This window comes from Lissotriton helveticus, chromosome 1_1 (assembly GCF_964261635.1).
Source record: "Lissotriton helveticus chromosome 1_1, aLisHel1.1, whole genome shotgun sequence".
Taxonomy (NCBI): Eukaryota; Metazoa; Chordata; class Amphibia; order Caudata; family Salamandridae; genus Lissotriton; species Lissotriton helveticus.
Genome location: NC_136057.1, coordinates 1,311,653,247 through 1,311,669,363, shown reverse-complemented (window position 1 = coordinate 1,311,669,363; position 16,117 = coordinate 1,311,653,247). Strand labels below are relative to the sequence as shown.

Sequence of the window (16,117 nt, the reverse complement as noted above, 5' to 3'; positions counted from 1 at the left end):
GGATATGATCTGAAACAGTTCTGCATGTGCTGTTACTTGGTCTTTGCCATATATCAGATCTTGCAGCCACTCGCCCCCTAACCCATCTACAAGCCGCTTTTTGCTTAGCCAGGAGTAGCCCCATGGCGGAGACTTTTCTGTATGTCTTGGGGATGTCTGCTGTGTAGCCTAGTAGCGTAAGCAGGGGAGAGCACGGGAGTGGGATTGCAATCCTCTCGGGTAGTGCTGCAAATACCTCCAGCCAATACTTTTGACCCTGGGCGCATGCCCATGCTAAATGCAATAGTCAGCCCCTTCTTGGTGACATCTTTCACATCTGTCATCCTCTTGTAGTTTGTATTTGCAGAGTAGTGTGGGTGTATAGTACGTTCTGTGGAGAAACTTGAAGTGTATGATACGCAGCCTGCTGCTGGCTTTGATTTCTGTGGTCTGCTCGCAGCAGAACTTCCACTGCTCACGTGTTACCGGGGATTCCAGGTGACTCTGGTCCTCGGCCGGGTGTACGGTCTATCCAGCAGTGCCGCATGATAAATGCGAGACACTGCATGTGAGGGTCCAGACATTTTAAGCGTGACCTGCTGGACCTCTAGCGGGTCAGGCTCCTGCGGGAAGCTAGGTGTGCTGGCTCGCTTATCATGCTTCAAACGTATGTACAGGAACATATCCACAAGGTGTAACCCCCACTCTGGTCAGTATGTCCTTCTGATCTCTGAATCGCTCCTCGCGATACAGAGCGCCCCATGTGTGCAGCCCTCTTTTACGCAACATGTCTCTGCATACTGCTCCCTGCGTGACTGGAGCGTATGAGAGATGTGGCAGCGGCATAAGGCGCGAGTAGAGTAGATCCTTACCCATAATCCTGGTTAGGCGCTTCCAAGCATTATTGGTGCATGAGACTGTGTGGTGCGTTACCTTTTCACCTGGAACTTGCGCTCCCAGCAAGGAGGTGAGCGGTGTAGGTGCCATGTAGCCTTGTTCAATGGCCAGATGGGGCATGAAAGGTGTCGGTTAAGCCAGTAGACTGCATAGTGGGTCTGAGCACTGAGGTAGTAGAGTTCCACGTGTGGAGCCTCAAAGCCTCCTTTAGAGAAAGGCTGAGTCAGGAGTATCCAGCTTAATCAGGGTTGCTTTCCGCCCCAGGCTAGTTTAATGAGTAAGGAGCGAAGAGTGTTAAAAAAAACGATGCCCTGGGTAGTAAGGTATATTGATAAATAAGTAGAGAAGTTTAGGAAGGATTTTCATTTTCATCAGGGCTATCCTGCCGGCCAGAGAGAGGGAGGATGATCCAGCGATCTATCCACGTGCCAATTTTTTCAATCGCAGCTCCGTAGTTTGCTCTTATGGTCTCCGCAGGGTCCCTAGTAATGTTGATACCCAGATACTTGACTTCGTCATTACACCTGCTTAGTGGGTATTCAGGTGCAAATCTAGGAGTAGTGTGACAACCAGCGCAGAACCCAGTGGCGCAAGGAAACCTTGAGGGGACCCCTGCTAATCATGGTTGTGGTCTTTCACCTCAGGGCATTCTCATTTTCAATCAAAGGGAGGAATGTGTAAAGAGTCCAGTGAATAGCACTGAGCCCAAGATGTTGATACTGAGAATAGAAATCTTTGCAGGGCTTTGAAGTTGAGGTTCCCTTATAATGTATCCGAACCATATATATGAAAGTCTGTCGCCAGATACCTGTGATGGGGTCTGAGAAACTATTCCATCGCCAGTTAGCAGTAGGGGAGGTGCTGGATTACCTTGAGAAGGTGCCTGGAATCAAGCCCAGCACTGCCACTGTTTTCCACTGGTCTGTGCACCCAGTGAACATTCTCTCACTTCTTGGCTTCCAGTTGTGCTGTCTCTCGTTGCTGGCAGTGCCTGGGTACCTGGTGGCATGGAGGCCTTGGACTGATTTTAGAGTTACTGCTGCATAGCTTGGCCAGTGATCGTCACTCCTTGGTTGGCATAATTCCTGGAGGATGCGGACGATCACCTGGGCAATGGCAGTTTGCCAGAGAGTTTACTGGGCCTCAATAAGTTTAAGGGCAGATATTACCAATGTCAAGAAGATATATGTACCTATCCATCCTGGTGCAATTTTCCCTTCCTTTCTTTTAAGGTAATTTCCTAATCTTTGAGGTATATTAAGACTGTAGAGAAGTTCAAATACTGCACCGCAACACAGTTGAGAGTTTCTTCATTAGTTCATGCCTGATCTAGCTCTAGTTGATCTAGTACTTCAGCCCTGGTTTAAGAACTGTCGTGCCAGTCCTTCTTAAGTCTGTTAACATCCAGGTTCAATCATTTTCCTTGCAATCATTTATGAATGCTTTTTTTAAGTCTTATGTTTTTTTTCCTTCTGCCTTACTGTGACCCCTTACTGTAGACACCTTATTCGATTCAAGTTCTAATCGGGGATGCATCAAGGTATCTACCAAATGGTATCACCCCAATCTTGGAGTTACCAAGACCAAGTCATCAGAGAAGACTCAGCGTCCAGCCCATGACAGATCTGCGACCACATCAGTGGAAGCTAGGAAGACTTAATTATCAAGCTACTTAATCTCTCAATTCTAATGCCATTTTCTCCAGTGGAACAACTAAGCAGGTCTTGTGAGCTATCTTGATAAGGGTCAAGAAATCAAGGAATGCCTGTATTGGAAGCAGTCTGTCTGGTGCTATAACAGGCCAGTGTGACAGTACTTTTCTTCTTAGAAGAAACTGAAGAATCTACAGAGCACATTCACTTCCCATGCCTAGTATAACCTACTGGTCGGTGTGATTTCTGATCCTTCTCAATTCTGGATGAATCAAGAGGGATCCTTGTGATGGACACCCGTGCCGCCTGTCAGTAGACTCATCTTGGAGCTAACAACAGGTTCAGGTCTGGCAAGAAACAAGTTACTTACCTGTAACTTTAGTTCTCCAGTATTGGTAACTTTCATAGATTCCCATAGCTTGTATCATTCCCCGTCGACGGAATGGGAGCCTCGGTAATAAAATATATATATATATATATATATATATATATATATATATATATATATTTTTTCCTTCATAAACCCCCAGGCTTGAGGCAGCACTCCACGAAGGTGAGTTTAACAAAAACTTTTATTTAAGAAGCGTCATGATTGCACCTGGTCTCTCTTGTGTCCCAACGCGTTTCAATGCTAACAAGCACCTTAATCATGGGGCGGCATAGGACGAAACCTGGAACGGACCTCTGCATTCATTCCCTTATTGGCGTTCATTTTCCAGTAAATAAACCGCCAGGAGTAGAAGTCCCGATTCCACTGTTCCAGTAAAGCCAGTGTTTTGCCAAACAGCCGATTTTCTGCACACTTTCAATCCCTCCATTGGGCCCCTGTGCATGTCATCCGCTTTGTTCTCTAACACTCGTGCTGTAAGGGCTGAAGTTTGTTTCTCAGCCCTTCAGAAATGAGTCCGGTTTCAAAAGCGGTGCTCGCCTCCTACGGCAGAGGATGCCGCGTGTACTTTTCTTCACAAACCCCCAGGCTTGAGGCAGCACTCCACGAAGGTGAGTTTAACAAAAACTTTTATTTAAGAAGCGGCATGATTGCACCTGGTCTCTCTTGTGTCCCAACGCGTTTCAATGCTAACAAGCACCTTAATCATGGGGCGGCATATGACGAAACCTGGAACGGACCTCTGCATTCATTCCCTTATTGGCGTTCATTTTCCAGTAAATAAACCGCCAGGAGTAGAAGTCCCGATTCCACTGTTCCAGTAAAGCCAGTGTTTTGCCAAACAGCCGATTTTCTGCACACTTTCAATCCCTCCATTGGGCCCCTGTGCATGTCATCCGCTTTGTTCTCTAACACTCGTGCTGTAAGGGCTGAAGTTTGTTTCTCAGCCCTTCAGAAATGAGTCCGGTTTCAAAAGCGGTGCTCGCCTCCTACGGCAGAGGATGCCGCGTGTACTTTTCTTCACAAACCCCCAGGCTTGAGGTAGCACTCCACGAAGGTGAGTTTAACAAAAACTTTTATTTAAGAAGCGGCATGATTGCACCTGGTCTCTCTTGTGTCCCAACGCGTTTCAATGCTAACAAGCACCTTAATCATGGGGCGGCATATGACAAAACCTGGAACGGACCTCTGCATTCATTCCCTTATTGGCGTTCATTTTCCAGTAAATAAACCGCCAGGAGTAGAAGTCCCGATTCCACTGTTCCAGTACAGCCAGTGTTTTGCCAAACAGCCGATTTTCTGCACACTTTCAATCCCTCCAGTGGGCCCCTGTGCATGTTATCCGCTTTGTTCTCTAACACTCTCGTGCTGTAAGGGCTGAAGTGAACCGCCTCACCCTGTGGAACCTTCCTGAGAAAGCTCAGAGCCTCAGATTTTCGTAGCCGTTGTATAGCCCTAATGACATATGCCAAAAAGGGTGAGCTTTCCCAGGGGAGGTGGGTGGGCGCATGGGAATCTATGAAAGTTACCAATACTGGAGAACTAAAGTTACAGGTAAGTAACTTGTTTCTTACTCCAGTATTGGAACTTTCATAGATTCCCATAGCTTGTATCAGAATAGATAGCAGTAGCATACTTAGCACATTTCGTGTATAAAGTCTTAATAATCTCATATATGTTATGAATTCACCATAATATCACAATACAGTTAACCAACAGCATAAATAACGAAATGTGAAAGAAAGGAAGAAGGGTAGAGAGGAAAGCTCACCGCTCACAGGAAGAGATTTCTCAGGACCGCTTGACCAACAGCCGCATCCCCTTTAGCAGATGAGTCCAAGCAGTAGTGCCTTGTGAAGGAATGAGTACTGCTCCAGGTGGCCGCTCTGCAGATGTCCTTAATCGATACTCCTGCAAACAGCGCCGTTGAAGATGAGATAGACCTTGTGGAGTGCGCTTTAACCTGTCCTTCCAGGGGCTTCCCCGCCGCCTGGTGGCAGAAACGGATTGCACTAGATATCCATCTGGAGATCCCTTGTTTTGATAACGGGAACCCCTTACGAGGGGCTCCAAAAGCCACAAACAGCTGAGGTGATTTCCTAAACCCAGCCGTGCGTTGAAGATAGAATTTTAGACATCTCTGGACGTCTAGAGAATGAAGTGCCCTTTCAGCCGGAGTAGAAGGCCGAGGGAAAAAGGAATTCAGAACAACCGGTTCATTCAGGTGAAAGTCCGTAGGAACCTTAGGAATAAACTTTGGGTTCATTCTAAGGATCAAGGTGTCATTTTTGAACTTCAAGAAGGGCTCTTTAATGGTCAGAGCCTGTAGCTCTCCCACCCTCCTTGCAGAGGTGAGAGCGAGGAGAAGAGCCACCTTCCATGACAAGAATTTCAAGTCAGACTTATGAATTGGTTCAAACGGGGGCCTCATTAGTTGGGCCAGGACCACATTTAGATGCCATACAGGAGGTGGCCACCGGATTGGTGGAAACACTCTAAACAGTCCTTTTAAGAATTGCTTTATGACTCTTGTTGATAAAAGAGAAGGACCTGATCTTGTTCTTCTGTATCTGGAGATTGCCGCCAAGTGGACCTTGATGGAAGAATGGGCAAGACCTGCATGAGCTAATGGCAGGATATATGGCAAGAGTTGATGTGGAGCAGATGAAAAAGGGTGCACTCCTTCTCGCTGGCACCATATGTAGAAACGCTTCCACTTTGCTCTATACGTCCTATTTGTGCTAGGCGCCCGTGCCTGAGCCAAGATGTTTCTGCATTTGTCAGAAATGTCTAGATCTCTGAACTCTCTGTGCTCAGGAGCCATGTTGCCAATTGAAGCGAGTTCGGGTTCGGGTGGAGAACTTGCCCGTTGGACATTGACAGAAGAGACTGGCTGGGTCGTAGATGTATGGGATTGTCTTGAGACAGAAGGAGAAGCTCCGTGAACCAAAACTGGCGAGCCCAGGCGGGAGCAATCAGAATCATCTTGCATCGGTTCATCTTGAGTTTTCCGAGGACTCGAGGAATTAGGGGAAACGGAGGAAAGGCGTAAACAAATGCGCCGGACCAGGACATCAAAAGCGCATTCCCCAGCGATCCCCGATGGTGTTCCCTGCTTGCATAATACCGGCATTTCTTGTTTGCCGGCGTGGCGAACAGGTCGATCGCTGGTGTCCCCCATTGGGCGAAGATCTCCTTGATCACTGAATTGTCCAATTCCCACTCATGAGAAATCGCTCTTAGGCGACTTAAGAGTATCCGCCTTTGTGTTGTCTATGCCTGGCAGATGCTCTGCCACCAGCGAGATGTCCTGCGAAATCGCCCATTCCCACAGTAGTTGAGCTTCCTTGGACAGTTGTGACGATCTTGTGCCTCCCTGCTTGTTGACATAGTGCATGGCCGTGGTGTTGTCCGTATGCACTAGGATGGATGAGTTCCTTATCCTTGGGAGGAAAGCTAACAGAGCCAACCGAATGGCTCTCAGCTCCAGAATATTTATATGCAGACGACCTTCCACCGGCGTCCAATGCCCACTGACTTGGAGGTCTTGCATGACCGCTCCCCATCCCTTAAGGGAGGCATCTGTTGTAATGATGTGTGGGGCCGGAGGCATTCTGAAACTGAGACCCACCGAAAGGTGAGAACCTTCTATACACCAGGCCGCTGCCTGCTTCATCTGTAGGGTGACCTTGACTTTGTCGTTGAAAGAACCGTCCACTTACCTCCACTGAAGGTCTAGTTGCTCTTGCAAGGGACGCATCCGCAGCCTGCAGTGCGGAATCAATTGAATACAGGAGGAAATCGACCCTAGAAGAGACTTGTACATCCTGACTGACACTGACTGCCTCTTTCGCAGTCGACTGGCCGAAGAAATGAGTTTTGCTTTTCTTTCTTCCGATGGGTAAGCTTTGCAAGCCTGCGCATCGATAAGAGCGCCCAGGAATTTCACCGAATTGGCCGGCCGAAGGACAGATTTCTCTCGGTTGAGCTGAAAGCCTAGCTGATCGAAGAGACGCAAACATGTCCCTACTGCTCCTGCAGCCGCTTGATAACTTGGTGCCTTTAGCAGCCAGTCGTCCAAGTACGGGAAAACCTCTAGCGACTGCCTTCTCAGAAAAGCTGCCACCGGGGCCAGCACCTTTGTGAATATCCGCGGCGCTGATCTCGCCGGAATGGGAGCACCATGAACTGGAAGTGACTCTTGCCCACTGTGAAGCTAAGGAAACGTCTGTGAGCTGGGTGGATCAGGATATGGAAATAGGCATCTTCCAGGTCTAACGTAGCCATAAAGTCACCTGGATTCAGGAGGCGCAAAATATCCTGGAGTGAGATCATCCGAAATGGGAGTTTCACGAGATAGGTGTTGAGCTCCCTTAAGTCCAGGATCGGACGCCACTTGTCTTTGGTCTTCTGAATCAGGAAAAACCTGGAATAGAAGCCGTCGCCTCTTTGCGATAGAGGGACATGCTAGATCGCCCCTTTCTGAAGCAATTGTTGAACTTCTAATTGCAGAAGGCGTAGGTGTTTCGTATTTGTGGCGTGGGGAGCTCTGTGGAAAATCCTGGAACTCCAATGTGTGTCCCTGACGGATGATGTTCAATACCCATTGATCCGATGTTATCTGTTCCCAGCTGCTCAGATGTTGAGAGATCCTGCCGTCCACCGGTGATACATGGGGCGGAGGAACAGTCGGCAGAGTCAGGATGCCGCTATTGACGCTTGGAGGCGTCCCTGCCCTGACGACCCTGTCGTCCACGTGAGCTTTGGCGAGAGAAAGATTGCGTTTGCGATTGACGCTGATAGTACTGATTACCGTACTGAGGCCTGTGCGATTGTGATTGTCGAGTATAACGTTGTTGTTGGTAACCACCTCTTGTCGATGTGAAGCCTCTTCCTCTTGCTCCACGGAAAGGTGTCTTCCTATATTGTAATGTGCTCAAGGACCGAACCGGCTCCGTGTCTTTCTTTATCCCCTGTAGAGTATCATCAACATGTTTCCCAAACAACATGTCACCGTCAAAGGGTAAGTCCAAGATTTTATTCTGGACTTCGGGACGAAACCAGGTCGCCTGCAACCAACCCTGTCGTCTAAGAACAGCTGCTCCACCAAGAGCACGGAAAGCAGTGGTAGCGATGTCCATCGCGCAATCTATTTCCGATGAGGAACGTTGTCCCTTCTCCAGGAGTTTCTGGGCCTCAGCCTTAGGATCGTCAGGGAGCTGGTTTAAGTATGGCGAGACGTCACTCCACATCCGACGGTCGTATCGTGCCAAGATCGCTAGGGCATTGGAAGCCCTGACCAGCAAACTAGCAATAGACGAAAAACGCTTCCCTGCGTTATCCAATCGTCTACCTTCTCTGTCCGGTGGAGCTGTTAGAGGAGCCGATGGATTGCGTGACTTTCGCTGAGCTGCTTGCGATATCACCGAATCCGGTCTTGGTTGGCAAACAAAGCAAGCTGGACTGTCATCCGGCGCCTTATATTTCTTTTCCAAGCGCGGAAGGACTGGCCGTAGCAGGCGCCTGCATCACCTTCTTTCCCTCTTCCCATATATGTTCCACAATGGGAATGGAGCATACAGCCTTGCGATATGACTCCTTGAAATCATATAAAAAACAATCCGTGGAAGTTGACGGCATGGTGAGCTTAAAACGTGCTGTGGCTCTATCCATTAAGTTATGAAATCCTCCCACGTCCGCCGGAGGCGAGTCAATTGGGTCCGGTATTGGGGATGCAGGATCTGGAATAACATATTGATTCCATTCCACATCAGGATCTTGAGCCTGATTATCACCTTCATCGTCCTCTGAAGTGTCAACCTGGGTAAGCTCTACCCGCTGAGGAACTTCTACAGCCTCCTCTACATGCTGGGGCCGTGAAGAACAAGCAGCCGACAATTGAGATTGCTCCTGCGCCTGTTCCTGCACTGGACGCGGCGCTTGCCTGCTACGATATTCCTCCAACATAGCTCGTAAGTCCGTAAGCAGAGTCAACGGCATTGAGACCAAACCCTGCTGGTTCGGGACATCCTGATATTGTACGCGATCCTGCTGCTGTTGTTGTTGTTGATTATAAAAATATTCATTCTCTGGCTCAGAGTCATGAAACTTTAGGTGCAATTGTGATGGACTATATGCATCCCCAAATTCACCATCTTCCTCATCCGAATATTCTTCCTCGTCAAACAATAAGGCTGGAGGTAATGGATCTACCTTCCTCGGCGAAGTCATATCCGGCGTAATACGTCTTTTTCTAGGGTGCTCAGTCCTCACTAACGTCGACCCTTCCATCGTCGACGGTGGCGTCGTCGAGGTCGTCGACGACAGAATTGGCTTTGCCGTCGTCAAAGTCATCGTCGACGGGATAGTCGCCGTCGCCTTCGTCGACGGTGTAGTTCTCGTCGTCGCCGTCGACGGAAGTTTCTTCTTCGTCGATGGTAAAGAAGATGTCGTCGTCGGTGGTAAACTCGACGACTATGTCGTCGGCGAAGTCTTTGCTTCTTTAACTTTAGCCACTGAGGAAACCTCTACAGCGGTCTTCCTCAAAGTTTTAGATCCATCAGCCTGATGGGATGGCCCAGCCGAGCCATCATCTTTCTTTGATCTTGGTACCTCAGGTACCGGCCTCTCCCTCTCCTTTTCACTTCCGTGAGGAGATTCGCCAGGCCCAGGCTTGCCAGACCTGTCAGAGGTCCCACGCACAGCCTTCGAGGGGGGTTCCAAAGAAACTGAAGCAGATGACCTTCAGTGACCTCTTCGAAGACGTAGTTGAACCAGCATCCTCTTCATCACTGGAAATCATATTATCTCTCGACTTCATCTTCTGTAACCACGTCAGCAGACGCCCCTCACGGTCACGTAGGGTCTTGGTTGAAAAGGTTCTGCAGATCTTACAGTCTGCCACCTTATGATCTGGGTATAAGCAGTATATACAATCCTTGTGCTTATCCTCAGCAAAAAGTCGTTTTTTAGAACATGGCACAAGGCCTGAACAGGCTTTTCTTCTCCTTCTCCGCCATTATATAAAGATGTTAAGAAATCCTGTAAAGATTTAGTAGAAAACAGTACCTCAAAAGAAAAGTAGAGCAGAGCACTATGGAGACTCCCCATCACCAACGTGCGGTAGAAAATCTGAGGCTCTGAGCTTTCTCAGGAAGGTTCCACAGGGTGAGGCGGTTCTGATTGGTTGGTGCTCTACATTTGGGTCCTTTTTACAAAAGGACACCTATAGGCTACAAAATAGTATAAGGCCTAGGCCTAATTTTTCCTCTTTTGTACCTCTTTTGGTTTACTACCTGTGTGTGTATATATATATATATATATATATATATATATATATATATATATATATATATATATATATATTTTATTACCGAGGCTCCCATTCCGACGACGGGGAATGATACAAGCTATGGGAATCTATGAAAGTTCCAATACTGGAGTAATTTTCAAGATCTCTCTTGAGCAGGACAGGTCACTGGTCATGGTGATAGTTGGATTTTTAAAGAATGGCTGGATAATGAACTCCTGGTGCTGTCCTGTAGAAAAGCTTTATTAGTAACCATCAGCAGAGACAACGATCGGGCAATGAATGACCATTTGATCTGAAAATAATACCTGTAAAGAAGGTACTTTCCTGACATTCGCAGCCATGATTATTTCCAGAATGCAACTCTATGTCTTCAATATTTGCCTTTTATTTGCCTACTCATGGACAATGCATCCTGGGACTGGCAGGCGTAGCTACATTAACGGACTACCAGGGCTGTATGCGCTAGACATATACCTTTAAGGAGCGGGACTTTGTGCAACCTATCAGGAAGGGCTGGATATTATATCCGAGAAACACGAACCTTCCCGATTCATTTACACCCATGGCGCTGAGGAAGGCAGAGAATACGCCGAAATGCATTCGCCGAATGTGGGTGAAGGAGGACTGACACTTACCCATGTGATGGAATAAAAGCCGTTTTCCCATTGCTCCCTGCTGTGGCCTCTTCACTTTTTCTTCGGTGAAGGTGTGGAGTGTGGATATTTCAGCGCGGGTTCCAGTTACGCGCCAAGAGGCCCCCGCTTTGACAAGTAGGCTCTGGACAGCTGGGTTCCGCTTTTGTGGAGGATTTTATCCGGGTTACCGGAATCACCAGAGCTCCCCTGCAAGTTCGGGACGTGATACGGCGGTGTTGAGGTCATTCAACCTCACGATGGGCTAGGTTCGATTTCAGCCTTGCCCCCGTCTAAAGTGCTCCCGGTGACGGCAGGGTAAAGCGGTTGGGGAGATGAGGAGATGGCGTGTTCCGCAAGCATGGGATTAAGGAAGGTTCCCCTCAGCAACTCTGTGTACCCGCCCCACGCAACAGCCTCCAGACACGAACAATGGACAATGCATCCTGGGACTGGTAGGCGTAGCTACATTAACGGACTACCAGGGCTGTATGCGCTAGGCATATACCTTTAAGGAGCGGGACTTGGTGCAACCTATCAGGAAGGGCTGGATAATATATCCGAGAAACACAAACCTTCCTGATTCATTTACACCCATGGCGCTGAGGAAGGCAGAGAATACACCGAAATGCATTCGCCGAATGTGGGTGAAGGAGGACTGACACTTACCCATGTGATGAAATAAAAGCCGTTTTTCCATTGCTCCCCTGCTGTGGCCTCTTCACTTTTTCTTCGGTGAAGGTATGGAGTGTGTATATATATATATATATATATATATATATATAACCAACAGTCCTGTTCCGACACTGGAACACTGGAAGTCGGAGTTCCTTCAGGTGCGGACCTCGCGCAAACCTCTGTATTACGATACAGCCAATCCAAAAGAAAGTTCAAATCCTCAAGAGTGTAGAAGAATAATGATTTATTTTTCAAGAAAATAAAGGACAAATGTCCATCCGATATATATATATTTTATTACCGAGGCTCCCATTCCGACGACGGGGAATGATACAAGCTATGGGAATCTATGAAAGTTCCAATACTGGAGTAATTTTAAAGATCTCTCTTGAGCAGGACAGGTCACTGGTCATGGTGATAGTTGGATTTTTAAAGAATGACTGGATAATGAACTCCTGGTGCTGTCCTGTAGAAAAGCTATATTAGTAACCATCAGCAGAGACAACGATCGGGCAATGAATGACCATTTGATCTGAAAATAATACCTGTAAAGAAGGTACTTTCCTGACATTCGCAGCCATGATTATTTCCAGAATGCAACACTCTATGTCTTCAATATTTGCCTATTATTTGCCTACTCTGATATTTCAGCTGTGTTGCAGGACACAGGGGACTCACATTCTCCCCACTCCTCAAGGTTTCCAGCTAAAGGTGGCACTCTTTGGAAGTCATGTAATGTTCCAGTATCTCCATAATGGATACCAAACGATATACACCAGAAAAATCAAGGCACGTGCCAGGTGCTTCCCGCCAACAGATGTTTTGGTGGTAGATTAATAGGAATACTTAGTTCTTATTGTTTTTCTTGGAGACCTGAGAGCTATTATCTATAATCGAAAAGAAGTGAACATTGTCCATTGATGGACTCAATTTACTGATATACACAAATAGTACACAATAGTCTGCACAGATACCATCATTATGGAAACCTATACATATTTTTGTATTGCCAGACTCAATACATTAAGGTAAAAAATGCTTGATTAGCTTTCCAGGAGTTTTTTTTTTTAAATAAAAAAAATTAAATCAAACATTATGCAAAATCAGTAAAATATAAAAGTTTTTATATTTTTTGAATATGCTAAAATGTATCATTAACATGTTTTATTGATCTAGGGGCAACACAGTGTAAACTACCCTAGGGCACAGAGGCGCACAAAGGCTTATCAGTTAAAAGGCTGAAAGTACGACATTGTTAATCAGAGATATGAATCTTTCTGAAAAGTATTACACTCATGTAAAAATGCACCAAAAATACTCGAATGCTAAGGAATATTAAAGACATTCCTTTAAAGAGAACCGGGAAAGATTAACAGTTAAAAGTTAGGGATGTGGTGTACAGCAATGTTCCGATTTAGTAAGATCGCACCTAAATACCAAAGGACTGTAGAGTCTTGTTCAGACTACTTAAGTACTGTCGGTCCGATTCCGGGCTTCCACTGTCAGTTAAACTACCAAGAACTGATCAGGGATTAATCCCATTGAACCATTTTAATAGCAGCTTCTCTTTGGGAGTTTTGCTACATGAGCCTGTCTTGTTGGATCTTCAGAGTTTATGCCCAATCTCCAATCATGTTCATCCTCTTTCAAGAGCAAGATAAATATTCACATATTGCTTCAACTAGGAAAGTCATGCAGTATCGATGGTCCTGGTGTAACTGATGCCCTGCGTACTCTAACACTTGAGAGCTCTTATACTGAGTCGAGTGGTTGCTGTAGTTGGCATCTACATTCTGCCTTGAGCCCACATAGCTGCAGGGGCACAGAGTGCTCTGATTTAACAGTCCTCTTTGTGCCTCGTGGTAGTTCTCAATTAAGTCAAAAACACTTGCATTGTCAAGTTTGTGTGCTTGACCTTGGAACACCTTTTAAATGTATAAAAACACAAACACTGGCATTTTAAATGCAGATACAACACTACGCCCTATCTAAGGTTACATTTTCGGAACTTTGGTTTTATTTTTGAAATAGTCCAAATAAACCTGAAAATTGCATTAAAAAACACTGTAGCATAATCCATACCTTTGTAAATAGTGACGAAGTTATCATAATAGAAGGGGAAATGCATCTTTCTTGAAATCATCGTTCTGCATCATTGGAATCTTCATTAAAGTCTGTTCTTATTTCGCTCTGGTTCCTGAACATTTTCCTTTACATTTAGACTGCTAAGTTATGTTTTATGCTGCAAACTAGTTTCAAATTGATGCGGATTTAGATATAATTTGTAAAAGAAAAATGCAAATCAAACATTTGTGATATGCTGCAGTGTTTTATGTGTGTTTTAAATTACCCATTCTCCCCAAAAAACATTATATATATAAATATATATATATATATATATATATATATATATATATATATATATATATATATATATATATATATATATATATATATATATATTTTTTTTTTACAAAAAGTGAATTGCACTCCAGGGATATATATTAAGGCTGATTTATTTTCTTATCACATCACCACCAACCAAAAAGTTTTGACCATCACGGTCTTGATCACGGTTAGTTTGGTCCATCTTCCATTTCTAACTTTTATGCAATTGCCCACTTGGCCCATAATGAGGCATTGTAGGATATGGGGTCCACATGAAATAAATTCATGAATATTCTTAGATGGTCATTTACATGTCATGGTCTTATACTCTCCATTATTATTATTTCCTTTTGGGTAGCTTTATTGGTTCAGTTATTTCTTTAAATACTTTTTAAAGAGGTTACATTGTTTCTTTTTTAATCCTTTCCCAGATTCTGTCATTATTCTTTCTCTGTTGCTTTGTAGCAAGTTCATCCAATCTCATGTTAAGTGTTTTTCGGCTTTGTTGTTGTTTTTCCTCTTTTCTCATTTTAAGATTCTTGTATCTTTTCTTATAGCGTTGAAAGATATATCTATCTATCTATCTATCTATCTATCTATCTATCTATATATATATATATATATATATAGTTAATGAATCCAGAAACAGGTGTGACTATTTAAGAGGCTATCAATTACGATCCTAAAATAACATAGATCATCAAAACTTCATGAAATAGGTAATGGGGAAGATGGGAGGAGGATGGGGCAGAACTTGTATATCGAAACTAAAGCAAGAGAGGGGGAAAATAGGCTGGGGGAGTCGAGTGCCGTTTCAGACTAGTTTGCTTTTTTCTGAAAGAGGGAAGGAATGGTGACCAATCTAATCTCGAGGGGAACATTAAGGATGAGAGATATGGTTAAAGAGGTTGTAGAATGGCACAGGAAAATGCCTGGTCTTGTAACATCCATGCTTCCACTAACATATTAGTAGCCATTGCACTGATTGTAAGGGCAGAGGGGGAACGCAGGTCACTTGAGGCAGCCTTACCTTTGCAAAGAGTTACTAGCAGACCCTTTGTTGTCATGCCCCGACACCAATTCCACTTGGGTAAATGGCTCAAGTCCCACCACTTTGTCGTTCTGAAAGAGATATAGATCAGTTTAAATAAGCCGGTAGCTACAAGCCCCTTCCTCATTCTCATTCATTGTGACAGACTTCTATTCCCTATTCTGTACTGTTGGCCTTTCAACCCACCTGCAGTACACTAGACAAATGTCAGCTGCGATTCTGCAACGCACCACATATGTAAACATAGCACATGAACAAACTAGGAAGATCCTACATTGTCTCCAACTCTCACTTACCTCACAATCCTTCCTTGGTCTCTGGATAAACATTCGCACAGATCTTTCACAACGCATAAAACTCAAATTACTGTTGTACACATGGTAATCACATCAGACTTAGCAGCATGAAGAACAAGGGAGAGGAATGCCAGATCCCCTGCAAGGGTACTCCTCCTCCCCCTCTACTACAACTACTACTCATGCTCCTGGCTGTGAAAATCTCAAGGCGAAACACTGCAACTGTCCACATACAGGCTCATACCACTGGAAGAGGCTGATTTTATTACATGAGATTAAATCACAAAACATACACCACAATCAAAAACAGCCAGTGGATGTTGATGCATGATAGCATACCACCGATTAGTATCATATTGAGCTGGATGGTCAATCAAGTGAATTCATTACATGTGTGCCCAATGCTGAGAATATACTGGGAATCTTAAATCATCCCATATGCACAGTGCCATGATAATGAGCCTGCGTGTTCAAAAACGTCATGTATTCTTGAAGAAACACTGCTCAATCTCGTTATCAAGATACTTGCATACAATCCAGCTTTTTTGTGTACCATCATACGCTCTACCGATGCTGCCATCCACCCAGCCTGTCTGCCCACACATACGACAACCTCTCAAACTGCCCAATGGAAAAGCTGCAATCAGAGTCCTGTCTACAGTCTCACCCATGAAAGCCTCCCGGGTGTGTCGATGTTTCCCTCTTCATTTCTGTGCTCTTGATCTTGTTTCTGTGGTGTTGTCTCAGCATCCAGGTTCAATTTCTCAATTGCAATATCGCTGTGAACAAGAGATTTAAAATAAAAGGCATGCTGGTTTGAGCATGTGGTTCATCCATCAAAACA

General features: G+C 45.2%; 1 protein-coding gene and 1 long non-coding RNA gene across 5 annotated transcripts in view; one reads left to right on the top strand and one right to left on the bottom strand.

Annotated features, from left to right (window-relative positions):
- The window catches only part of LOC144823203 (serine/threonine-protein kinase N2-like), a 643,207-nt gene that overhangs the window by 131,003 nt on the left and 496,087 nt on the right, over window positions 1-16,117 (bottom strand). For all 4 annotated transcript variants that reach the window (XM_078681534.1, XM_078681528.1, XM_078681543.1 and 1 more), the window contains 2 exons: window positions 15,941-16,052; window positions 14,957-15,048 (listed from right to left, as the gene is read on the bottom strand). In XM_078681534.1, the coding sequence (XP_078537660.1) occupies window positions 14,957-15,048; window positions 15,941-16,052 (204 nt within the window). The remainder of the gene's footprint in view (window positions 1-14,956; window positions 15,049-15,940; window positions 16,053-16,117) is intronic.
- Window positions 1-16,117, top strand: part of LOC144823232 (uncharacterized) — a 181,064-nt gene that overhangs the window by 108,125 nt on the left and 56,822 nt on the right. The window lies entirely within an intron of this gene.